Source organism: Procambarus clarkii, chromosome 69, assembly GCF_040958095.1.
Source record: "Procambarus clarkii isolate CNS0578487 chromosome 69, FALCON_Pclarkii_2.0, whole genome shotgun sequence".
NCBI classification, from domain to species: Eukaryota; Metazoa; Arthropoda; class Malacostraca; order Decapoda; family Cambaridae; genus Procambarus; species Procambarus clarkii.
This window is the reverse complement of record NC_091218.1, coordinates 8,767,850-8,793,572: the sequence shown is the minus strand read 5'-3', so window position 1 is coordinate 8,793,572 and position 25,723 is coordinate 8,767,850. Positions and strand designations below refer to the sequence as shown.

At 42.0% G+C, this 25,723-nt stretch overlaps 1 protein-coding gene across 1 annotated transcript in view; it reads right to left on the bottom strand.

Moving 5' to 3' along the window:
* LOC138355802 (uncharacterized) overlaps positions 1-25,723 on the bottom strand; it is a 34,506-nt gene that overhangs the window by 7,208 nt on the left and 1,575 nt on the right. The window contains exons 2-3 of the mRNA XM_069311332.1: positions 6,977-7,657; positions 6,193-6,339 (exon numbers count right to left, since the gene is read on the bottom strand). Coding sequence (XP_069167433.1) covers positions 6,193-6,339; positions 6,977-7,657 — 828 coding nt within the window. The remainder of the gene's footprint in view (positions 1-6,192; positions 6,340-6,976; positions 7,658-25,723) is intronic.

The following is a 25,723-nucleotide window of genomic DNA, read 5'->3' as shown; positions in this document are numbered from 1 at the left end:
GTTGAGATCTTGTCAAAGGTTCACAAACACTTGAAGGCCGGGGAGAAACAAGAAGGCGAGGCACAGAGTATAAAGGAAAGTGAGGAGGTAGCTTCCACTGAAAAGGAAGATAAGGGCAGTGACATTGAAAGTGATGAGAGTGAACTGAATATAAGTTTACTCACTGTGAAAATGCGTGAATTAGAGATCCACCGTGAAATAGAATGGAAAAAGCTAGAAATCGCTTGAGAGAGAAAAGGGAAAGCGAGAGAGAAGATAAGAAATTAGAAATGGAAAGAGAGAGACAAGAAAAAGAAATGGAAATGAAGAGTTTAGAATTAGAAGAAAAGGAAAGAGAAAGACAGGAAAGAAAAGAAGAGCGAGAAAGAGAAAGAGAAGAGAAACGAGAGAGAGAAGAACGAGAAAGAGAAAGAGAAGAGAAACGAGAGAGAGAAGAACGAGAAAGAGAAAGAGAAGAGCGAGACAGGCAAGAACGACGAGACAGAGAGGAAAAAGAAAGACAACACGAGTTAGAAGTATCGCGATTAGGTGGTCGGAGGCAAACAACGGAAACAAGTAGTTTCGATCCGGTAAGGAACATCAAGATGGTCCCAAAATTCAACGAGAAGGAAGTGTCGAAGCTCTTCACTGCCTTCGAGAAGGTTGCAGCCTCTTTGGAATGGCCAAAGGAAATTTGGGCCATCATGATACAGTCCGTCTTGACTGGGAAGGCCCAAATTGCCTACTCCACGTTGTCCCTTGATGACTCCTGTGATAACGACAAAGTGAAGAACGGTAGTGCTCATAGCTTACCAATTGGTACCTGAGGCTTACAGGCAAAAGTTCAGAAACCTGAAAAAGACCTCGGAGCACACGTTCACCGAGTTCGCGACCATCAAGGAACGGCTTTTCCAGGAGTGGTGTGCCTCTCGGAAGGTGAAGACGAAAGAAGAACTCGAACAGCTCGTTTTGTTGGAGGATTTTAAGGAATGTCTATCTGGAGATCTGAAGACATACCTAGAAGAGCAACAGGTAGAGACCTTGAGTGCGGCAGCCACTATGGCTGAAGAATACATCCTAACACATAGGTCTTCCACTAGGTATGTCCCTAGGAATTACCCACGTCTGTTTGGCAAACCTCGTCAAGAAGAGGAGAGACCCGTCCCACAAAGCGCTATGAAGACTCCCCCAAGTAGCCCCCGAAGGACTAGTCCTAGCAGTCCGAAACACCGTAGTCCGAGGAGGAATGTAGTGTGTTGGACTTGTGGGCAGAAAGGGCATGTAGCTGCTATGTGCCGAGGCAGAAGAGGTAGCGGTCCACGTAGGGAGGTGATGCTGATGGGCTGTGTAACACCACCAGAGGGAACCCAGTCTCTGATGACTAGTCAAGAAGAACCAAGATTGTTTGCCCCTCACACTTCAGGTGGGTATGTATCGAGTGATCATACTGGTAGATCAGTTGTAGTGCTCAGAGATAGTGGAGCAGCCCAGTCCCTGATCGTGAGAAACTCATTACCCGAGGGAGTGAGTGTGGACGGGAGACAAAAGGTTGTCCTGGTTGGGTTTCCTAGGACGCGGTACGTTGCCCCCTTAGTGCCGATACATCTAGACTCGCCCTACTTCAGCGGCACATGTGCGTTGGCAGTAGTTGATACCTTGCCTATAGCTGGGATTGACATAATACTAGCCAACGACTTGGTGACAGGTTGGAGCAACAAACATCTCAAGGTTGCGGACGAGTCAGCTGGAACAGCAAGGTCCGAGGTAACAGCAGGAAATGGTAATATCCAGATACAGGCAGACGTACCACTACTTAACTTGTCTAATCCTTCCTCTACCCAACAGATAGACAGCATTCCAACAGAGTCTCCTGATTCTTCTCCCGACAAGAAACATGAGGTTATGGTGGCAGAAGCGACTGAGCAAGAGGAGAGGCCTCGTGTACAAGCACCCACGGATACCCGAGAGTCTGGAGTGATGGCACATCAGTACTTGCGGTATGGCAAGCTACAACGTTCACTGAACCAGCCAGAGATTCCCCGGACGTCAGAGGTATGTGAGGTATGTGCGAAGGTTCTAGTGCCCTCTTCGGTCCAAACCAGGCTAATGGATATAGCCAACTATGGACATTACAGGCTCATGAAACTTATCCCTAAGTTAGCCAAATGTTTCTTAGCAGTATTTTGTTTTGTTCTCGTGTGTGTTTTAAGTAAGGACCAGTGGACGACCCGACAGATGATGGCTCCTATGAACATCGTGAAGAGATCCCAGGGATTGGAGACTTGCACTGTGAGTGTTGCAGTCGAAGAAGGGACCTGGAAGGTGATGGTAGATACAGGAGGTATGGGAAATGATATTACGAGTAACTGTTTCCGACAGGTTGACACTCCCCACGTGATAGCCGAACCTGGATTCAGCGTTATACGGAATGTTGGTCGACCTGACGGTGGCAGAGCGAACACCATCTTCCAAGTACAAGCAGCTCTGTTGGGTCTAGGTGTGGGCCTAGTGGACGATTATGCTGTGAGTACTGATTTAACAACAATCGCTGTTATTCTAAATTATCAGACCCCTGTATTCCAGGTTCCCGTCTCCCTGAAGGACTACCGGACCGGTACAAGAAATGCCGTCTGTGACCAGTCATCAACGGTGCCACGACAAAGGGAGGTGTCGATTCACCCCAGATCGCGTCTGTACCGATCCTTACTCGAGGCACGTGAGATGGTTATGCCCCTGATTAACATTTCAGTGAAGGTGTGGGACGTCACATCAGGCAGGTCATTGCCTACCATCTTCAAGTTTCCTTTGTGCCAGAGTTTCCCATTAGGACAGTTTTGCGGACAAGACATCCTCGCTACTCCAGTCCATTGTGTATGTGAGTCCATTTGGAGTTGAACCCACGTACTAATTTGGTTTGTTTTCTCTTTTATAAACCAAATTCTTTTTGGTGGGGAGGTGTTACAGACCCGAGTCCAGCATCGGAGCACGGAGCAGTGACTACAACGCCATCTGTGAGTCCTCTCCCGAAACCCACTCCAAATGGACAACGCCATCTAGTGAGGACGGGATATACCGGCCACAGGTGCTGGATTCCCGTCTTAATCAGCTCATAACATAGCCGCTGCTGACCTCTCGTGAGGTGGCGCTTAGACAGCAATGCCATCTATGGAGTGGAGAGGTGGACGTTTGTGTCTAAGCTTGTAAGTGAGGTTCCTTAGAGCGTCCCAGTATTAATGACGTGTCTGATTGCAGAGTCGACCTGGGACTGCTGTATTGGACGATGGATCAGTCTACCCAAGGCAGCCAAGGTCTCTTCACCAGTCTGCTTTGAAGAAGCTGTGAGTCACCCCCGGACAACCTCTGTTGAGAGTATTAGCCTGCCTGTGACGTGGCAGTGTCGGGAATCGCCTTATCCAGGACTGGCTGGTGGAAGAGACTAGCCACTGTGGTGCTTAGTAAGGAGAGTGATCAGCGGGATCACACGAGTCCCCCCTGCCTAGGGCTTGCAACCCTAGTATCGGTCGTGGAGTGGCCTACACAGCGGAGCTGATCAGTACCTGCCAGCTACAGGCTGGATTGTGGTTGAAGGCCTCCACGACGGAGCACCCAGTGGGACTGTGATTTGGCTGGCCTGTGGCCATGGTAGATTCGCCAATAGAATCATAGAGGATTCATCGTGGGCCACGGAAGAAGGAACCAGGGCTACCCAAAGTGTGCAACGTGGAGCATCCAGTGTCTTCGGAGGAAGACAACCCTGTACATTATAGTGTAGTTATAACCCCTGCGTGTAACTGATATTTATTTATTCATGGTGATGGAGAATATAAATAAATAAATTGGAACATTTGTATCCCTCCCCCTTTAATTTAACTTGCGTTACGGAACACACCCCTTGAAAGCCACTACTAACTTGGGGCCGGATACCCAAACTCTAATACCATCAGAGAAGAACCCGGTTGCGCCCCAGTAGGGCTGTAACACCCCCTCTACTGGCAGGGGGTTGGTGCTGAACCTGTAGCTCCCGCCCCGTCTACTGGCAGGGGGTTGGTGCTGGACCTGTAGCTCCAACCCCCCTCTTCTGGCAGTGGGTTGGTGCTGGACCTGTGGCTCAAGCCGCACTCTACTGGCACTGGAGATTGGTGCTGGACCTGTATCTTCAGCCCCCCTCTACTGGCAGGGGGTTGGTGCTGGACCAGTAGCTCCAACCCCCCTTTTCTGGCAGGGAGTTGGTGCTGGCCCTGTAGCTCCAGCCCCTCTACTAGCAGGAGGTTAATGGTGGACCTGTAGCTCCCACCCCCTCTACTGGCAGGGTGTTGCTGCTGGACTTGTAGCTCCAGCCCCCCTCTGCTGGCAGGGGGTTGGTGCTGGACCTGTAGCCCCAGCCCCCCTCTACTTGCAGGTGGTTTGGTGCTGGACCTGTAGCTCCAGCCCTCCTCTATTGGCAGGGGGTTGGTGCTGGACCTGTAGCTCCAGCACCCCCTCCACTGGCTGGGGGGTTGGTGCTGGACCTGTAGCTCCAGCCTCCCTCTACTGCCTGGTAGTTGGTGTTGGATCTGTAGCTCTAGCCCCCTTCTACTGGCTGTGGGTTGGTGCTGGACCTGTAGCTCCAGCCCCCCTCTACTGCCTGGTAGTTGGTGTTGGATCTGTAGCTCTAGCCCCCTTCTACTGGCTGGGGGTTGGTGCTGGACCTTAGCTCCAGCCCCCCTCTACTTGCAGGGAGTTTGGTGCTGGACCTGTAGCTCCAGCCCCCCCTCTATTGACAGGGGGTATGTGCTGGACCTGTAGCTCCAGCCCCCCTCTACTGGCAGGGGGGTTGGGTGCTGGACCTGCAGCTCCAGCCTTCCTCTACTGGAAGGGGGGTTGGTGCTGGACCTGTAGTTCCACCCCGCCCTCTACTGGCACGGGGTTGGTGCTGGACCTGTAGCTCCAGCCCCCCCCCCCCTCTACTGGCAGGGGGGTTGGTGCTGGACCTGTAGCTCCAGCCACCCCTCTACTTCCAGGGGGTTTGGTGCAGGACCTGTAGCTCCAGCCCCCACTCTACTGGCAGGGGGTTTGGTGCTTAACCTGTAGCTCCAGCTGCCCCTCTACTGGCAGGGGGTTGGTGCTGGACCTGTAGCTCCAGCTGGACCTGTAGCTCCAGCCCCCCCTCTACTGGCAGGGGGGTTGGTGCTGGACCTGTAGCTCCAGCCACCCCTCTACTTCCAGGGGGTTTGGTGCAGGACCTGTAGCACCAGCCCCCACTCTACTGGCAGGGGGTTTGGTGCTTAACCTGTAGCTCCAGCTGCCCCTCTACTGGCAGGGGGTTGGTGCTTAACCTGTAGCTCCAGCTGCCCCTCTACTGGCACGGGGTTGGTGCTGGACCTGTAGCTCTAGCCCCCTTTTACTGGCATGTGCTTAGTGCTGGACCTGTAGCTCCAGCCCCCCTCTACTGGCAGAGGGTTGGTGCTACACCTGTAGCTCCAATCCCCCTCTACTGGCAGGGGGTTGGTGCTGGACCTGTAGCTCCAGCCTCCCTCTACTGGCAGGGGTTTTGTGCTACACCTGTAGCTCCAGCCCCACTCTACTGGCAGGGGGTTGGTGCTGAACCTGTACCTAATGCCCACCTCTACTGGCAGGGGGTTGGTGCTGGACCTGTAGCTCCAGCCCCTCTACTGGTAGGGGGATGGTGCTGGACCTGTAGCTCCAGGCCCCCTCTACTGGCAGGGGGTTGGTGCCGAACCTGTAGCTCCCGCCCCCCTCTACTGGCAGGGGATTGGTGCTGGACCTGTAGCTCCAGCCCCCCTCTACTGGCAGGGGGTTGGTGCTGGCATTGTTTGGGAGTTTATTGGCAGTTTCAAGGCTTCAGTCTCTTCGAACCCAGCAGTGGTCTGTTTTGGTTCACTGTCTTCCTGGATGCTTTCCCGGTAGGTTGGTGGAGTGTCACCCGCTCTCTGCGCCTCTGTGAGGGGGCCAGGATCCTGGGTTCAATAGAGGATCACAGGTTCAATCTTTATGCAGGACGGAAATGATTCACATGTTTCTTTTCACCTGTTTCTGTTGTTCACCTACCAGTAAATGTTTACCAGGAGTTAGGCAACTATTGTGTATTGTATGTTAGAGAAAGTCAGTTGTTGACCTTGGGGAACCTCCATAAACCTAAGAACAGGCTTCCTCTCCTCAAAACGCAACTCAATATCTTGTGATATGAACCACGAGAGAAAATAAAAAACTTACTGTTAATTGCTTCTGGGGGATCTCTCCAGCGATTTCCAGAACTTTATTCATGATGCTGGAGGCTGAGTCTCCCAGGTGTAAGGGGTCAGCTGTGGCACCTGTCTCTGTGGTCATCATCTCCAGGGCCTCGCTGATGGTCTCCTGCACCTGTCATTACCAACACAAACATTAATGGTGGAACCTGGACTATAATGAAGCATCAGGCTCTGAGTAAAGTAACTGGACTGTAATGAAGCATCAGGCTCTGAGTAAAGTAACTGGACTATAATGAAGCATCAGGCTCTGAGTAAAGTAACTGGACTATAATGAAGCATCAGGCTCTGAGTAAAGTAACAGGACTATAATGAAGCATCAGGCTCTGAGTAAAGTAACTGGACTATAATGAAGCATCAGGCTCTGAGTAAAGTAACTGGACTATAATGAAGCATCAGGCTCTGAGTAAAGTAACTGGACTATAATGAAGCATCAGGCTCTGAGTAAAGTAACAGGACTATAATGAAGCATCAGGCTCTGAGTAAAGTAACTGGACTATAATGAAGCATCAGGCTCTGAGTATAGTAACTGAAAAATATAAGTAATAGTGTTTCTCTACACTGACCACAGTGTAGAGAAACACCAAGATGACAGTTGACTTTATTAATAAAAATGTTTCAGGTGTTAGAGCAAAAAGTTTCCTATATATAAAGTCAACTCTCATCTTGATGTGTCTCCATGTCAAAAGTGTTTATATAGAGGCAATACTACACTCAGTTGGGTGAGAACAATGTGACCTTCAGCAGCGTACCTTCACTGAGGTGTGGACAGTCTTGACATCTGGGAAAAGTTCCTGGCACTTCCGGACCCAATCTTCTACCTTCATCTTGTACTCATCAGCTGTGTCTATGGTTGTGCCAACCTCCTGTGGAGTGTTGACTGTGTCGAGGTTCCCCAACATGGCCTGCAGCTGAGTCTTCCCTTCCTCTCCTTGTGTTGCCATATCTTCCACACTGGTATCCTCCAGTTCCAAGAGTTTCATTGCTGACTTATTCTGCTCTACCAGAGCATAGAGTCTGTCCTGGAGCTGGAGGTGATGAGTCTTCCAGTCCCCCAGCTGGGACAGTACCTCTTCACAGCTAATAATGAGGCGGCTGATGCTGCTCATCTGCTCCTGCACCATGGAACGTAATGTCTTACTGATGCCTCTGGCGGGACCTTCATAAGGTTTTGCTGGCACTACTTCCTCAGTTGTTAGCTGGGTATTTTTTAGTTTCCTAACAAAAGCCTCCACAGCATAGTTAATTGGGAACTGAGTAGAGGCTGTGGCAGCGTGCTCGGCACGGCAGCTGGGGCAGGTCAGCTTACCATTCTTGATAGCATTGTCAATACAATGGCAGCAGAATGTGTGGCCACATGGCAGTGTGCGAGGTCGTAGCTGATTTTCGTCATAATCGTTAAAACACACTGAACATTCCTCTGGCTTGTTATCCTGTGGAAAAGAATATTTAGTTTGCTAGATGTATTTACAACTAAAACTAATATTACAGTACTTTATTTACTAATACAAATTACATAATATTTTTATACATTCATTGCATTAGCTATTTCAAAGCAGGGTTAATATTACTGACAGATTAACACATTCACAGCAAGGCCAATATTTTTTATAAACATATCCCGGAGTATGGGATAATATATTTTGGTAACATATTGCAGCAGCAGGGCTGTTTGTAAGCCATACCTGAGAGTACAGACTAACAAAACATGTCCTTACTTTATTATGAATAATGGAAGGAAATGTATGTATCGTATGTGATAATGGGGGAAGGATCAAGTATTCTTAGTCTAAGTTGGACAATAAGTACACTGTGGGTTACATCTTAACACATGGGTTTTATTGAACAACTCTGGATTATTTTACACTTACTATGGGAACACACAATTACGTTACAGGACTGTTGAGATTGAGTGATACTCTTCACCAAACATAACCATGATGGATAAATTGACTACTGGTCTCACACAAATCTGGACTTAGTTGATTTGGTGGTGATAAGACCACCAAATCTTATCTATTTGATTTATAAACTAAGTACAGTATATATATATATATATATATATATATATATATATATATATATATATATATATATATATATATATATATATATATATATATATATATATATATATATATATATATATATATATACACAATGGAGCCTCTACTTCCAATGCTAATCCGTTCCCAGAGACGGATCGTAAGTCGAAATATCGTAAGTCGAAGCTATTTTTCCCATAAGAAATAAAGGAAATTGAATTAATCCGTTCCCCACCCTAAAAATATTAACATACAAATACATTTTATACTGAATACAATGTTTTTTCTAACTACAATACAGTACCAAAGTCTCTCTTACCTTTATGGAGGGCTCTTGATGGCGTATGGAAGATGGTGATGAGGGGGGAGGAAGAGTTGTTCCTGTTTGGAAGGGGAGTCCCCTTCCATTATCACATCAGGCAGTGATGTTTTCTCTAGGGTACTCTCTTTCCTACGTTTTGCCTGAATACCACTAGAACCTGGTTATGATTCAGTGCTTGTTTGTCTCACTACAAATTTGTCAAGAGGCATTTGTTGTTCCCTTAATTTTAACATTTGTCTGTAATGATGCATCAGTGTCATTGAATAGGTTAAGGCAACGACCTACTGCAGCTTGATTTGGGCGAGTCGTTTCAGCAAAGGTTTGCAATTCTTCCCATGCTGCACACATTTTCTTAATTGTTGAGGAAGAGACATTCTGTACTCTTGTATCTGCTATATGCTCATCCTTACATGGGTTTTCATATGTTGAGCCTTACCACTGACTTTCCTGGGACTCATGGCAAGGTATATAATAATTACTTTAATGTTCAAAATGCAAAAAATCACCACAAAAGCGGAATTTCTTATAGGCGCGATCGTCACTAAGCGGGCAGCTGTAGTAAACTGAGGCAGGTCGGCCGCGTGACTGGGAACCACGCGCTCGGTAGACCTGAAAGTGTACCAACAAATATCGTAAGTCGACGACACCATCGGATGTCGAGTCGCATTTTTCAATGAAATTTACATCGTAACTCGAAATTATCGCAAGTATATATATATATATATATATATATATATATATATATATATATATATATATATATATATATATATATATATATATATATATATATGTATATATATATACATATATATATATATATATATATATATATATATATATATGTATATATATATATATATATATATGTATATATATATATATATATATATATATATATATATATATATATATATATATATATATATATATATATATATATACAGGCATACCTCAGTTTAACCCTTAAAGTGCGCATCACTTCATATGAAGTGTAAATCGTTTTACCAGTCAACTGCGCTTCACTTCATATGAAGTGTATGGGTACCGCGCACGATTTGAATGGCCCGCGGTGTAGCTGGGGGTCCCATACGCTGCCCAGGGGCTCTAGTAAACAGCGGCCATTTTGAAAAAAAATCCAGCTCACGATTCGATGGCATGGGAGGCCTCAGTTTAGCGAGAGTCACCATGGCGAGCGCACGGTCAAACGCCTCACGGGCACGCACCACTCAGTCCCTCACCCCAGAGCAAATAGCCCACGAATTATTCTCTGAAGGTGAAGAAAGTGTGTTTGACGATTCAGACAACGATGAGGATTATACACAGTTGTCGGGTGATAGTAGCAGCAGCAGTGAAAGTGAGAATGACCGCCATGCCATGGCGAGGCCTATACGCTCTCCCATGCCTCCTCGCCCATTTTCTACCCCAATTCTACCACGACCTCAGAGTTCCTGTGGATATTTTCTGTTTGAGGGTGACGAGTCAGAGGGAGGTGACTCCTTTTCTGGGTTTAGTGACTCAGATCAAAGTTTTATTGAGCCTGTGGCTGGTACCAGTGGTGTAACTGGGCGAGAAATTGTCGCGTCAGCAGCATCTCGCCCGGCCAAGCCCCACCGCATGGCACCACATGAGGGACCAAGACCCTCGTGTTCACGTGCACCCACCTCACGTGCACGTAGCCGCCGTGCTTCTCGCAGACGGTATTCAGCTCCTGGTCGCCGGTATGCATCGCTTCCTCGCCGTCTTTCCTTTGCATCTCGCAGGACGCCTGGTGTACTTGAGTGGAGTGATGGTGACGATTTTATTCCTAATATTCCTCACTTTGACGATAAAGATGTAGGGATTACAAACCTTTTCCCTAATCAAGGTGAGGACATGGCTGAGATGGAATATTTTACAGCATTCTATGATGAACCACTCATGGAATACATTGTACACCAAACGAACCTGCATGCTGCTTACCTGATTGAGAGGGAAATCACAGAATTTTCACGACTGCAGCGTTGGAAAAATACCACAGTGGCGGAAATGTATGTGTTTTTGGCACTCTGTTTGTTGATGAAGCACTGTCACAAACATGCAATAAATGACTATTGGAGTAAGGACAAGACAATACCAACACCTTTATTCGGGAAATATATGTCACGAGACAGGTTTCAGATACTCCTCAGGTGTCTACATTTTGGAAGTGTTCAGGACCGAACACCTGATGATAGACTGTGGCGAGTGAGGCACTACATGAACGATGTTATTGGAAAATTCAGAGATTTTTACGTACCAGCACAGAAGCTGGTGGTTGATGAATCTCTCATACTTTTCAAGGGACGTGTTCCATTCAAACAGTACATTCCCTCAAAACGAAACCGATTTGGCCTGAAATTTTTTGTTCTTTGTGATTGTGAGACAGGATACGTGTTACACATGATTCTGTACTCGGCTAGTGATGTAGACATTCCCGGTAACGACGAACATGGATTCTTGGGGAGTGTAGTGAAGACCATCATGGCTCCGTGGATGAACAAGGGACACATTTTATACACAGATAATTACTATACAAGTCCCTTGCTAGCTCGGTTCTTGCTAGAAAATAGAACCGGATTGGTTGGTACAGTAAAGCCACAACGAAGGGAAATGCCTGTGTTTGACAACAACATTGCAGTTGGTGAGTGTCAGAGAAGGAAAAGTGATAACATTCTGTCAGTTCGGTGGATAGACAAAAGAGAGGTGAACTTGTTGACAACAATTCATGATGGAACAATGGTGAACAGTGGGAAAGTGAGCCATAAAACAAACGCACCACTATATAAGCCAGACTGTGTTTTAGACTATAATATCAACATGCGGTTGATTGATAAATCAGACATGATGATTGGCACTGCAGAGTGTGTGCGGAAGACATGTAGGTGGACGAAAAAAGTGTTCTTCCATCTTGTGGACATGAGCATGCTGAACTGTTTCAACATGTACCTTGTGAGAACTGGACGTAAGCCCACTTTCCTAGACTTTGTATTTGATGCTGCAATACAGTTATTAGGAAAGTTTGCAAAAGATGTCCCAGGTATTCAGCGGCCCATCATAAACCCACTGTTGCAGCATGCTGGTACTCCACGCCTCACTCACACTGAAGGCTTCCTAGCACACAAACTTAAGTATTTGCCACCTGGTGTGAAGCGTGCAATAGCCCAACGTGATTGCTTGGTGTGTAAAACAACGACACGTAGAGACAAGAAACGGAAGCTTGTGCAAACATGGTGTGAAACGTGTGGTATCCCATTATGTGCTGTCGACTGCTTCAATGACTACCACAGTCTAGAAATCTTCTAAGTGTGCTTCAAAGTGTGTATAGCGTGTGCGAGTGTGTAAATATGTAAACATATAAGCAGATAGCGTGTGCGTGTGTGTAAATATATACAAATATAAGCAGAACATACAATATAATAGACTGTAATGACATATTATATTGCCGTAATTGAAAACATTTGTGTGCGCCTGTGTATACTCAAATATGCAACAATTATTGATACAAAATATGTTCAAACAGTATTTGAAACACAATTAGTGAAAAAAAATTAGATAAAATGCGCTTAGACATTGTAAATAAATAGCGCGAAAATATATTTGTGGCAACTCTGGCTGTTTGAGGACCGCGCGCAACATCTCCCGGGCGTGTACTGCATGAGCGAACATGCAGATTGTGACGTCATCACCGAGCTTCTCGGCTCTATTGCAACAAAAGTAAGTACAATAGAATTTTTTTTTTATTTTTCCCGTGATCAGTGAACAGAACTTAACAGATTAGCAAAAAAAAAAAATTTTTTTTTTTTCAAAATGACATGCGCCTGTGTGGATAGCAGGATATTAGACCCCGAGCATGTTAAGGGTTAAGAGTTTAATTGGTTCCTGGAGACGCCTCGTATTCCGAAAACTCGCATTCCGAAGCTAATTTCCCCATAAGAAATAAAGGGAAACGAATTAATCCATTCCTGACTACCCCAAAAAACACACATCAAACTAAATTTTTATACCTAATTCATCTAAATAAACCTACAAAACTATGTTCCAGTTATTACTTACCTTGCTGTCGAGTGCTCTAGGCATATGGAAGATGGTGAGGAGGGGGGAGGAGGAGAGGAGTTACTTTTTGGAAGGGGAGTCCCCTTCCATTATCACATCAGGCAGTGAGGACCTTTCTGGTGTGCTCTCCCTGGGACGTTTTATCTGAGTGCCACTAGGTGTTGGTTGAGGCTCACTGCTCGATTTCCTCACCACAAATCTGTCCATGGAAGCTTGCTTTTCCCTTCTTCGCAAGCTCTCTCTGTAGTAAGGCATCACATTGTCATTGAAAAGATTAAGACAACGGCCTACTACAGCTTTCTCTGGGTGAGTCTTTTCAACAATTGTTTGAATCTCTTCCCACATCTGACACACCTTCTTAATTACTGCAGAAGGGACATTCGCTGCTGCTGCTGCCACCTCCTCCTCCACTGCAGAATCATCCGCTGCTGCGTTGGCTTGCTGTTCCTGTTGAAGGGCTAGGAGTTCTTCGGTGGTCAGTTCTTCGTTGTGTTCTTCCACCAACTCCTCCACATCATCACCATCCAATTCCAAGCCCATTTGCTGGCCTAGACTAACAATTTCCTCAACAATAGGCGCATCATTTATAGGCTCAAACCCCTCAAAGTCTAGTTCTCTCACACATTCAGGCCACAATTTTCTCCAGCCAGAGATCAGGGTTCTTTGAGTCACTTCTTGCCAGGCTTTGTCAACGAGTTTTAAAGCACTACAAATGTTAAAATGCTGTCTCCAGAACTTTTGAGGGTGAGGTTTGTGGCTTCAGTCACTTCAAAACATTTCCGGAAAAGTGCCCTTTCATAAAGTTTCTTAAAATTTGCTATGATTTTCTGGTCCATAGGCTGAATTAGAGGAGTGGTGTTAGGTGGAAGGAATTTAACTGTGAGGAATTTATTGTATCTGGGCAACAAATCATCTTCCAAGCCTGGAGGATGAGCAGGAGCATTGTCGAGGAGAAGCACGTCTTTGAGTGGCAAATGTTTCTCCTGCAGATATTTTTCTATGGCAGGGCACAACACTTCATTCACCCACTCCGAAAAAATAAGCCTAGTCACCCATGCTTTTTTATTAGACTTCCACATCACACACAAATGGGTTTTCTGCACTTTATACTGTTTGAAAACCCTTGGATTTTCAGAATGATACACTAGCAAGGGTTTAATTTTCAAATCGCCACTCGCATTTGAACACAGCACAAGCGTAAACCTATCTTTCATAGGCTTGTGTCCAGGCAAGGATTTTTCCTCCTTGGTAATGTATGTCCTCTTAGGCATTCTTTTCCAAAACAGTCCTGTTTCGTCACAATTAAACACTTGTTGCGGTAGGTATCCCTCAGCCTCTGCAAACTCTTTAAATTCGTCAATAAATCGTCCAGCGGCTGGTTTGTCTGAGCTGGCTGCCTCCCCATGCCTTGTAACACTATGGATACCACTTCTCTTTCTAAAGAGAAGTGGTATCATCGAAACTGTGAACGCCAAGAAATCCGGACTCCACCTGCCAAAGATCATTGGGGAATATAAACCTGGATATGCGTATGGAAATGTCAAGACACACAAGCCTGGAAAGCCACTTCGGCCAATCATTAGCCAGATACCCACACCCACGTACAGACTGGCGAAGCGACTCAACGGCCTGCTGGCTCCTTATGTTCCTTGCGCCTTCAGCCTTAAGTCTCCAAAGGAATTTGTTGACTTACTGCGGGGCACACGGGCCACAGGGATAAGAGCCTCGTTGGACGTAGAATCTCTGTTTACCAACGTACCTGTGGACGAGACAATCGGGATGATAGCCGACAGAGTGTATCGTGATCCAGCCTGTACTCCTCTTGACATACCCGAGAATATTCTAAGGAAACTACTCCAAGCTTGTACTAAAGAGGCACCCTTCTTGAGCCCGGATGGGCACATGTATAAACAAGTAGATGGGGTCGCCATGGGGTCTCCCATAGGTGTCCTGTTTGCAAACTTCTACATGGGTACCATCAAGCAAAAAGTCTTGGTCGACATGAACTTGAAACCGGCCATATACTGCAGGTATGTTGGCGACATTTTTACACAGGTACCTGATGTCAGACATCTGCAGGAGCTGAAGGAGGTATTTGAGCAGAGTTCCGTGCTGCGTTTCACTTACGAGATGGAAAAGAATGGGAAGCTGCCCTTTCTAGATGTAACAGTCATGGAAAAGAGCAGAGGTTTCCACACTGCAGTCTACACTAAGGAAACGAACATAGGAATGTGCCTAAATGCCAACAGCGACTGCCCAGACAGGTACAAGAGGAGTGTTATTAACGCATATGTCGACCGTGCTCTAAGCCACAGCTCAGAATGGAAGCAAGTCGACGAAGAACTCTGTAGGGTAAGGCAGGTCCTAGTCAACAACGGCTTCTCCAATGGTTTCGTCGAAGACATCATAAGAAGGAAAGTGAAACGCCATGCAACCTCTGAAGAGACAATTAACACAACATCTATACCCCCTATTAGACTATTTTACAGGAACTTCTTTTCCACAGCTCATAAAACAGAGGAAAGGGTCCTGAAAGATACTGTTAATAGAAACGTTATCCCTACAGACAAAAATCAGAGGATACAACTGACGATTTACTATAAAACCAGAAAAACGGCCAGCCTACTCATGAGAAACTCTCCAGACACAAAGCAGAACGCTTTAAAAGAGACCAACGTCGTCTATGCCTTCAAATGCCCACTTGGGGACTATAAGCTCCAAAAAACCCAGTATATAGGCAAGACAACAACATCTCTTTCTAGGCGTTTAACGATGCATAAACAACAGGGCTCCATTAAGGAACATATAATCTCTTCCCACAACCAAACCATCGCCAGAGAAATCCTAGTAAACAACACAGAAATCATCGAGAGATACAGCGATAGCAGGCGGCTTGACGTTTGCGAGGCACTACACATCAAGAAGTCAACACCAGCAATCAACAGCCAATTAATGCACAACTATATTCTACCCACCTCAAGACTCCGCTCCAATATAGAAGCATCAAGAAATATGGACCAATAGGCTTTCTACAATCACTTCCATTTCAATACCCATTGTTTCGTGTTCTGTCTTGTGTTGATGAAATTAATACCCTATTAATGCCACCTCTTGTTCTGTCTTGTGTTGATGAAATTAATACCCTATTAATGCCACCTCACCCCATCCACCTCACTCAAATGTAGATATAAACAAAATCGGAGATGCATAAGTTCTATTCAGTTGTGTATTTGTAAACTAAAGTCTTTGAAAATGTAATAAGTTTTACGAAACGCGCTCGTGTCGCGTCAGACTAGAAATAAAAATGAATTTTGGAGAATTGATTTTTGAATTACCTCCAACAGTGAAAAGAAATGTACGAAAGATTGAGAAAATTCGTGTTAGAATTATTAATCTTACTTTTTCGGTCATATTTAATAATATATATATATATATATATATATATATATATATATATATATATATATATATATATATATATATATATATATATATATATATATATAGCGGGCAGAGTGTATCGTGAGCTGACCTGTACTCCTCTTGACATACCAGAAAACATTCTAATTAAACTACTCCAAGCTTGTACTAAAGAGGCACCCTTCTTGAGCCTGGATGGGCACATGTATAAGCAAGTAGATGGGGTCGTTATGGGTTCTCCCCTAGGTGTTCTGTTTGCGAACTTCTATATGGGTACCATCGAACAAAAGGTCTTAGTCGACATGAACTTGAAACTGGCCATATACTGCAGGTATGTTGATGACATTTTTACTCAGGTACCTAAGGTCAGACATCTGCAGGAGCTGAAGGACGCATTTGAGCGGAATTCTGTGTTGCGTTTCACCTACAAGATGGAGAAGGATGGGAAGCTGCCATTTCTAGATGTAACAGTCATGGAAAGGAGCAGAGGTTTCCACACTGCAGTCTACACTAGAGAAACAAACATAGGAATGTGCCTCAATGCCAATAGTGACTGCCCAGACGGGTACAAGAGGAGTGTTATTAATGCTTATGTCGACCGTGCTCTCAGCCACAGCTCAGGATGGAAGCAAGTCGATAAAGAACTTTGTAGGGTAAGGCAGGTCCTAGTCAACAACGGCTTCTCAAATGGTTTCGTTGAAGACATCATAAGAAGGAAGGTGAAACGCCATGCAACCTCTGAAGAGACAACTAACACAACACCTGTACCCCCTATTAGACTATTTTACAGGAACTTCTTTTCCACAGCTCATAAAATGCAGGAAAGGGTCCTGAAAGAGATTGTTAATAGAAACGTTATCCCTACAGACAAAAATCAGACGATACAATTGACGATTTACTATAAAACCAAGAAAACTGCCAACCTACTCATGAGAAACTCTCCAGACACAAAGCAGAACGGTTTGAAAGAGACCAATGTCGTCTATGCCTTCAAATGCCCACTTGGGGACTGTAAGCCTCAAAGAACTCAGTATATAGGCAAGACAACAACATCTCTTTCCAGGCGATTAACGATACATAAGCAACAGGGCTCCATTAAGGAACATATAATCTCTTCCCACAACCATACCATCACCAGAGAAGTCTTAACAAAAAACACGGAAATCATCGATAGATACACCGATAGCAGGCGGCTTGATATCTGCGAGGCACTACACATTAAGAAGTCAACACCAGCAATCAACAGCCAATTAATGCACAACTATATTCTACCCACTTCAAGACTCCGCACCAATATAGAAGCATCAAGAAATATGGGCCAATAGGCCCTTTGCATTTACTTCCATTCTTCCCCTTTAACTTTACCCGATATTTCGTGTTCTATCTTGTGTTGAAAGTTTGTTTTCACTTCATCCAAAACTGTTGTAACATATCACCTCACCCAAATGCAGGTATATAAAATGAAAAACCATTTGAATTATAGCATAGTAAGAAATCTGTTTAGTGTTTGCAGGTTATAGTTGTGTGTGTGTAAACTAAAGTCTTTGAAAATGTAATAAGTTATTACGAAAAGCGTTCAAGTGTGGCGTCAGACTAGAAATAAAAATGAATTTTGTTGAACTGATTTTTCAATTACCATCGACAGTGAAAAGAAACATAAGAAATATTGAGAAAATTCGTGTTAGAATTATTAATCTTACTTTTTCGGTCATATTTAATAATGTCTACAGGAAAGAATGCTACCAAAATATACTAAAATATATATATATATATATATATATATATATATATATATATATATATATATATATATATATATATATATATATAAGTCGTACCTAGTAGCCAGAACTCACTTCTCAGCCAACTATGCAAGGCCCGATTTGCCTAATAAGCCAAGTTTTCCTGAATTAATATATTTTCTCTAATTTTTTTCTTATGAAATGATAAAACTACCCATTTTATTATGTATGAGGTCAAATTTTTTTTATTGGAGTTAAAATTAACGTAGATATATGACTGAACCTAACCAACCCTACCTAACCTATCTTTATAGGTTAGGTTAGGTTAGGTAGCCAAAAAAGTTAGGTTAGGTTAGGTTAGGTAGGTTAGGTAGTCGAAAAACAATTAATTCATGAAAACTTGGCTTATTAGGCAAATCGGGCCCTGCATAGTAGGCTGAAAAGTGCATTCTGGCTACTAGGTACGACATATATATATATATATATATATATATATATATATATATATATATATATATATATATATATATATATATATATATATATATATATATATATATATATATATTTAATATATATATATATATATATATATTTAATATATATATATATATATATATATATATATATATATATATATATATATATATATATATATATATATATATATATATATATATATATATATACAGTGGTACCTCGCATAACGAATTTAATCCGTTCCATGTTTGTCATGTGAAACGGACGTCATACAAAACAAGTGTGCCCCATGTAACCAGTGTGATGCACTGTGTTTATTGTGAAATTCACCCAGTGTGCATTACATCAAATGTTCCCCAAAATATAATTTTTCTTTGCAAAATGATAAATTACCATCCCTGAACATGTCTATGTAAAAATAATTACCAAATTCCACTTACTTTGGGTGTGAGGGCGTGGACAAGGTGCGCTGTGACGTCATCAGGGCCTGGTCACCCGTGTGTGAAGCTCCCAGACAAGGTCGCGCAGGCCATTCAAGCACTGCATGTTGCCACAAATATATTTTCAAATATTTTTTCTATACATTTTCAACGCGGTTTTATTTGTTTCTTTTATCGTATATGATGCATATTTGTGACCTTTACAATATGTATACAGTAGAATGTTCATAATTTTCCATGAAACTGTGATACATGTGTCAGTAATGTGTCCACAATAAATGTTTAGTCACAATATTACGTGGTAAAAATTCACTAAAATTATAATATGTACAGTTTCACATACTATTTACACAGTAACACAAAGTATTACACACTCAGTACTTTGGAGGTGCGTAATAGTCAACGAAGTAGTCCATGGTACACAGCGCGACTTTGTTCTCCTTGCACCAGCTACAGATAGATTTTCGTTTCCTGTTTCATCGTTCTGTGTGCTTGCAAATAACGAACTCGTGTGCACCCTTGGCTTTAGTACTTGTAGGTGGTATGTAGCCAAGCTTGTAAAGCATAAGGTAGTATTGAAACGATTATAGGAAAAGCTCAATTTGTAAGGTAGTCTTGAAAAGATCGCTTTGTAAGGTCCCACACAGGAAGAGATTCAGCTAGCCTCAAAGAGTGTCCATCAGTCAGGAAGAGATTCAGCTAGCCTCAAAGAGTGTCCATCAGTCAGGAAGAGATTCAGGTATTCTTGAAAATATCAATGAACAACACCACCATGGAAGCCGCTAACACTGTTCATCTATGCAACTTGTATCAGATGCGTCATCATTGAACGCAGAAAACGATTCATCTCTGTATCATCTATATAAATTGGAGATGGCAAGGGTGGGGCTCAGAGCTACAACTGGATACGCTCGCTGTATCATCCTCATAGGTGCTGCATCACTGGCATCCGACCGTTGTGTTAAGCCCTTATTGCGCCTAGCTTCACCAATGTTATGACCCTTATGTTCTTCAAACAATAGGGGTCTGAATTGCACCGACTGAGCGCAGTCTTTCAACACCGTGTGGGACAGGTGTTTGAGAGCCAGAGGCACGTGTGCTACAAATGGTTGCTCAGGCAGTACTAACCCAGCCAACAGCCCTAGTCTTTCATATTCGTTAAAACAAAAGGTTCGTTCAGTGTTTGTCGGGTAGGCTGCTCCATTATGACAATCTTTCTTTGTTTCAAATGTGTTCCATTTGTTTTGTATTTGTCACTTACGTCTCAATAATGGAGCAGCCTACCCGACAAACACTGAACAAACCTTTATGGCATTTGTCCATTTTTCAAATTGTTTCAATAGTTCTTTTATTTTTTGTTTTTTTTTTTATTTAAGAAACATGGAGCAGCCGACCTGTAGACCACCGAACGAACCTTTTTGACATTTGTACTGGTTTTCAAAATTCTTCATTTTTTTTATTATTTACATTTTTTGTATGTAAGAAACATGGAGCAGCCTACCTGCCGACCACCGAACGAACCTTTTGCTATAAGACAAATGAAAAATAAATATTGAACACATTTGACGAAAGGAAAATGTCATAATGGTTTATTCAGTGTATGTAAGATAGGCTTCTCCATTATTGAGATGTAAATGAAAATTACAAAACAAATGGAACACATTTGAAACAAAGAAAGATTGTTATAATGGAGCAGCCTACCTGCCGAACACCGAACGAACCTTTTTGACATTTGTTGTATATCAGACATTTCATTTCTTTTTTCCTGCAAAAACGTCAATGCTTTGCAACATCTCGGCAGTCACCCTTTTATATCCCAGCATCATTAGCATCTTTAAACAAGAACAACATAATTTATGTGCATCGTCCGAGGCGTCTAAGAATGTGCAAGAAGCAGCGCGACCCCACCATGTGGTGTTGACGTTACTCAAACCAGCATTCGTCATACGGGACGATTTGACACTGATCGGGCCGTTCGTTACCCAAAATGTTCGTCTTTGGGGCGATCGTTATGCGAGGTACCACTGTATATATATATATATATATATATATATATATATATATATATATATATATATATATATGTCGTACCTAGTAGCCAGAACGCACTTCTCAGCCTACTATGCAAGGCCCGATTTGCCTAATAAGCCAAATTTTCATGAATTAATTGTTTTTCGACTACCTAACCTAACCTAACTTTTTCGGCTACCTAACCTAACCTATAAAGATAGGTTAGGTAGGGTTGGTTAGGTTCGATCATATATCTACGTTAATTTTAATTCCAATAAAAAAAAATTGACCTCGTATATAATGAAATGGGTAGGTTTATCATTTCATAAGAAAAAAATTAGAGAAAATTTATTAATTCAGGAAAACTTGGCTTATTTGGCAAATCGGGCCTTGCATAGTAGGCTGAGAAGTGCGTTCTGGCTACTAGGTACGACATATATATATATATATATATATATATATATATATATATATATATATATATATGTCGTACCTAGTAGCCAGAACTCACTTCTCAGCCTACAATTCAAGGCCCGATTTGCCTAATAAGCCAAGTTTTCTTGAATTAATATATTTACTATAATTTTTTTCTTATGAAATGATAAAGCTACCCTTTTCACTATGTATGAGGTCAATTTTTTTTTATTGGAGTTAAAATTAACGTAGATATATGACCGAACCTAACCAACCCTACCTAACCTAACCTAACCTATATATATAGGTAAGGTTAGGTTAGGTAGCCAAAAAAAGCTAGGTTAGGTTAGGTTAGGTAGGTTAGGTTGACGAAAAAACATTAATTCATGAAAACTTGGCTTATTAGGCAAATCGGGCCTTGCATAGTAGGCTGAGAAGTGAGTTTCTGGCTACTAGGTACGACATATATATATATATATATATATATATATATATATATGTCGTATCTAGTAGCATATATATATATATATATGCTATATATAATATATATATATATATACATATATATATATATATATATATATATTATATATATATATATATATATATATATATGTATATATATATATATATATATATATATAGCATATATATATATATATATGCTACTAGGTACGACATATATATATATATATATATATATATATATATATATATATATATCTATATATATATATATATATATATATATATATATGTCGTACCTAGTAGCCAGAACTCACTTCTCAGCCTACTATTCAAGGCCCGATTTGCCTAATAAGCCAAGTTTTCCTGAATTAATATATTTACTATAATTTTTTTCTTATGAAATGATAAAGCAACCCTTTTCTCTATGTATGAGGTCAATTTTTTTTATTGGAGTTAAAATTAACGTAGATATATGACCGAACCTAACCAACCCTACCTAACCTAACCTAACCTATATTTATAGGTAAGGTTAGGTTAGGTAGCCAAAAAAAGCTAGGTTAGGTTAGGTTAGGTAGGTTAGGTAGACGAAAAAACATTAATTCATGAAAACTTGGCTTATTAGGCAAATCGGGCCTTGAATAGTAGGCTGAGAAGTGCGTTCTGGCTATTAGGTACGACATATATATATATATATATATATATATATATATATGTCGTACCTAGTAGCCAGAACGCACTTCTCGGCCTACTATTCAAGGCCCGATTTGGCCTAATAAGCCAAGTTTTCCTGAATTAATATATTTTCTCTATTTTTTTTCTTATGAAATGATAAAGCTACCCATTTCAACATGTATGAGGTCAATTTTTTTTATTGGAGTTAAAATTAACGTAGATATATGACCGAACCTAACCAACCCTACCTAACCTAACCTAACCTATCTTTATAGGTTAGGTTGGGTTAGGTAGCCGAAAAAGTTAGGTTAGGTTAGGTTAGGTAGGTTAGATACGAAAAACAATTAATTCATGAAAACTTAGCTTATTAGGCAAATCGGGCCTTGCATAGTAGGCTGAGAAGTGAGTTCTGGCTACTAGGTACGACATATATATATATATACAACTTTAGAACACTTTCCCACCAGGAGACTCGAACCCTAGCCAGCACAGAAGCCTTCCAGCAACTGGCATAACAGGTACGCCTTAACCCGCTCCACCACCAGCTCAGACCCTTAAAAGAGATGGTAATTTCGGAGTATTTAAATACACCAAAGATCACCACCTCCCAAGAGCACTAGAGCAAGTGAGGGGTCATTTATACGTTTATTTCATCAAGTCCCTGTTAATATGGGAAGACACAGTGTCTATGCTTAAGGCACAACTCTCCTAAACACGAGAGTGAAGTATACAACTTTAGAACACTTTCCCACCAGGAGACTCGAACCCTAGCCAGCACAGAAGCCTTCCAGCAACTGGCATAACAGGTACGCCTTAACCCGCTCCACCACCAGCTCAGACCCTTAAAAGAGATGGTAATTTCGGAGTATTTAAATACACCAAAGATCACCACCTCCCAAGAGCACTAGAGCAAGTGAGGGGTCATTTATACGTTTATTTCATCAAGTCCCTGTTAATATGGGAAGACACAGTGTCTATACTTAAGGCACAATTCTCCTAAACACGAGAGTGAAGTATACAACTTTAGAACACTTTCCACCAGGAGACTCGAACCCTAGCCAGCACAGAAGCCTTCCAGCAACTGGCATAACAGGTACGCCTTAACCCGCTCCACCACCAGCTCAGACCCTTAAAAGAGATGGTAATTTCGGAGTATTTAAATACACCAAAGATCACCACCTCCCAAGAGCACTAGAGCAAGTGAGGGGTCATTTATACGTTTATTTCATCAAGTCCCTGTTAATATGGGAAGACACAGTGTCTATGCTTAAGGCACAACTCTCCTAAACACGAGAGTGAAGTATACAACTTTAGAACACTTTCCCACCAGGAGACTCGAACCCTAGCCAGCACAGAAATGACCCCTCACTTGCTCTAGTGCTCTTGGGAGGTGGTGATCTTTGGTGTATTTAAATACTCCGAAATTACCATCTCTTTTAAGGGTCTGAGCTGGTGGTGGAGCGGGTTAAGGCGTACCTGTTATGCCAGTTGCTGGAAGGCTTCTGTGCTGGCTAGGGTTCGAGTCTCCTGGTGGGAAAGTGTTCTAAAGTTGTATACTTCACTCTCGTGTTTAGGAGAGTTGTGCCTTATATATATATATATATGACAGTGTCAGACCACGGAGGAAAAATGAAACAGGAATTTCCTTAAGTACTTTCGTATATTAATACATCTTCAGAAGGAGTGAAGATGTATTAATCTTCACTCCTTCTGAAGATGTACTAATATACGAAAGTACTTAAGGAAATTCCTGTTTCATTTTTCCTCCGTGGTCTGACATTGTCACATTTTTAATCACGTGTTTATTTTTCGTGATACACACACACATATATATATATACATATATATATATATATATATATATATATATATATATATATATATATATATATATATATATATATATATATATATATATATTATTAAATATGACCGAAAAAGTAAGATTAATAATTCTAACACGAATTTTCTCAATCTTTCGTACATTAAGCTTCACTGTTGGAGGTAAATAAAAAACAGTGAAGCTTACCTCCAACAGTGAAGCTTAATGTACGAAAGATTGAGAAAATTCGTGTTAGAATTATTAATCTTACTTTTTCGGTCATATTTAATAATATATGTCTACAGGAAAGACTGCTACCAAAATATACTAATATATATATATATATATATATATACCAAAATATACTAATATATATATATATATATATATATATATATATATATATATATATATATATTAGTATATTTTGGTAGCAGTCTTTCCTGTAGACATATATTATTAAATATGACCGAAAAAGTAAGATTAATAATTCTGACACGAATTTTCTCAATATTTCTTATATTTCTTTTCACTGTTGATGGTAATTGAAAAATAAATTCTCCAAAATTTTTATTTCTAGTTTGACGCGACACTTGAACGCGTTTCGTAATAACCTATTACATTTTCAAAGACTTTAGTTTACACACACACAACTATAACTTGCAAACACTAAACAGAGTTTAATCCTTAAACTGCGCATGGTGTATATATACGCCCTGAGTAACATGTCCCACAGTGCGCATGGCGTATATATACGCCATAGGGTGCCAGGCCCGATTCAAATGGCCCGCGGCTACACCGGGTTCACAGAAGCTTCCTCAGGGCTCTTGTAAACAGACGCCATTTTTTTAAAAATCGTGGGCAATATTCTCAGGTGTAAGAGGCATAGTACTGTTGGAGCAACCAAGGCTGGCGCACGCAGCATGAGCGAACAGCTTTGCTGTTCAGCTTGTGACCACAGCATCGCCGAAAAATGTCAAAATAAATATATTATTGTTATTATTTAGCGATGACAATATTACAGATGACCCATGACTGTGATATAAATAACCAGGGGTTGTGATAATAGCAGGATTGTTTGTAATAATTAGCGCTGTGGGAGGAGTGATGCTGAAAGACGGAGGGAGACAGCATCGTTTACTGACTGTGTGGCCACCTTTTATTGTTTGCATTCACCATACCAGGTCAGTGGTTCTCTATGGTGAACACAAATGTAGATACTTATATATAATGTGTGTATTAGTGTAATAACAGCAAAAGGATTATGCTGGGAGGAGCCATTTGGGTGACAGAGGTAACGTCGTCTGCACGATTTGTCTAGCTGTTTAGAGGGTGGCCACTATGCTCTTTGGGCGCACTACAAGCTTAGGTGTACAGTTACGGTGCATAAAACATGTAGATACTTATATATAATATGTGTATATAGGGTAATAACACTGCAAACAGTATTGTTGGGGGAGAAAGTTTAGTACGTGTGACCTTGAATGAGTGAGGGAGCCGCCAGCCGCCATCTGTGTATAGCGACGACTCTTAGTGCCTGAACTAACTATATCAGCTTAGTTGTACAGTTGTGGTGAACAAAATATATAC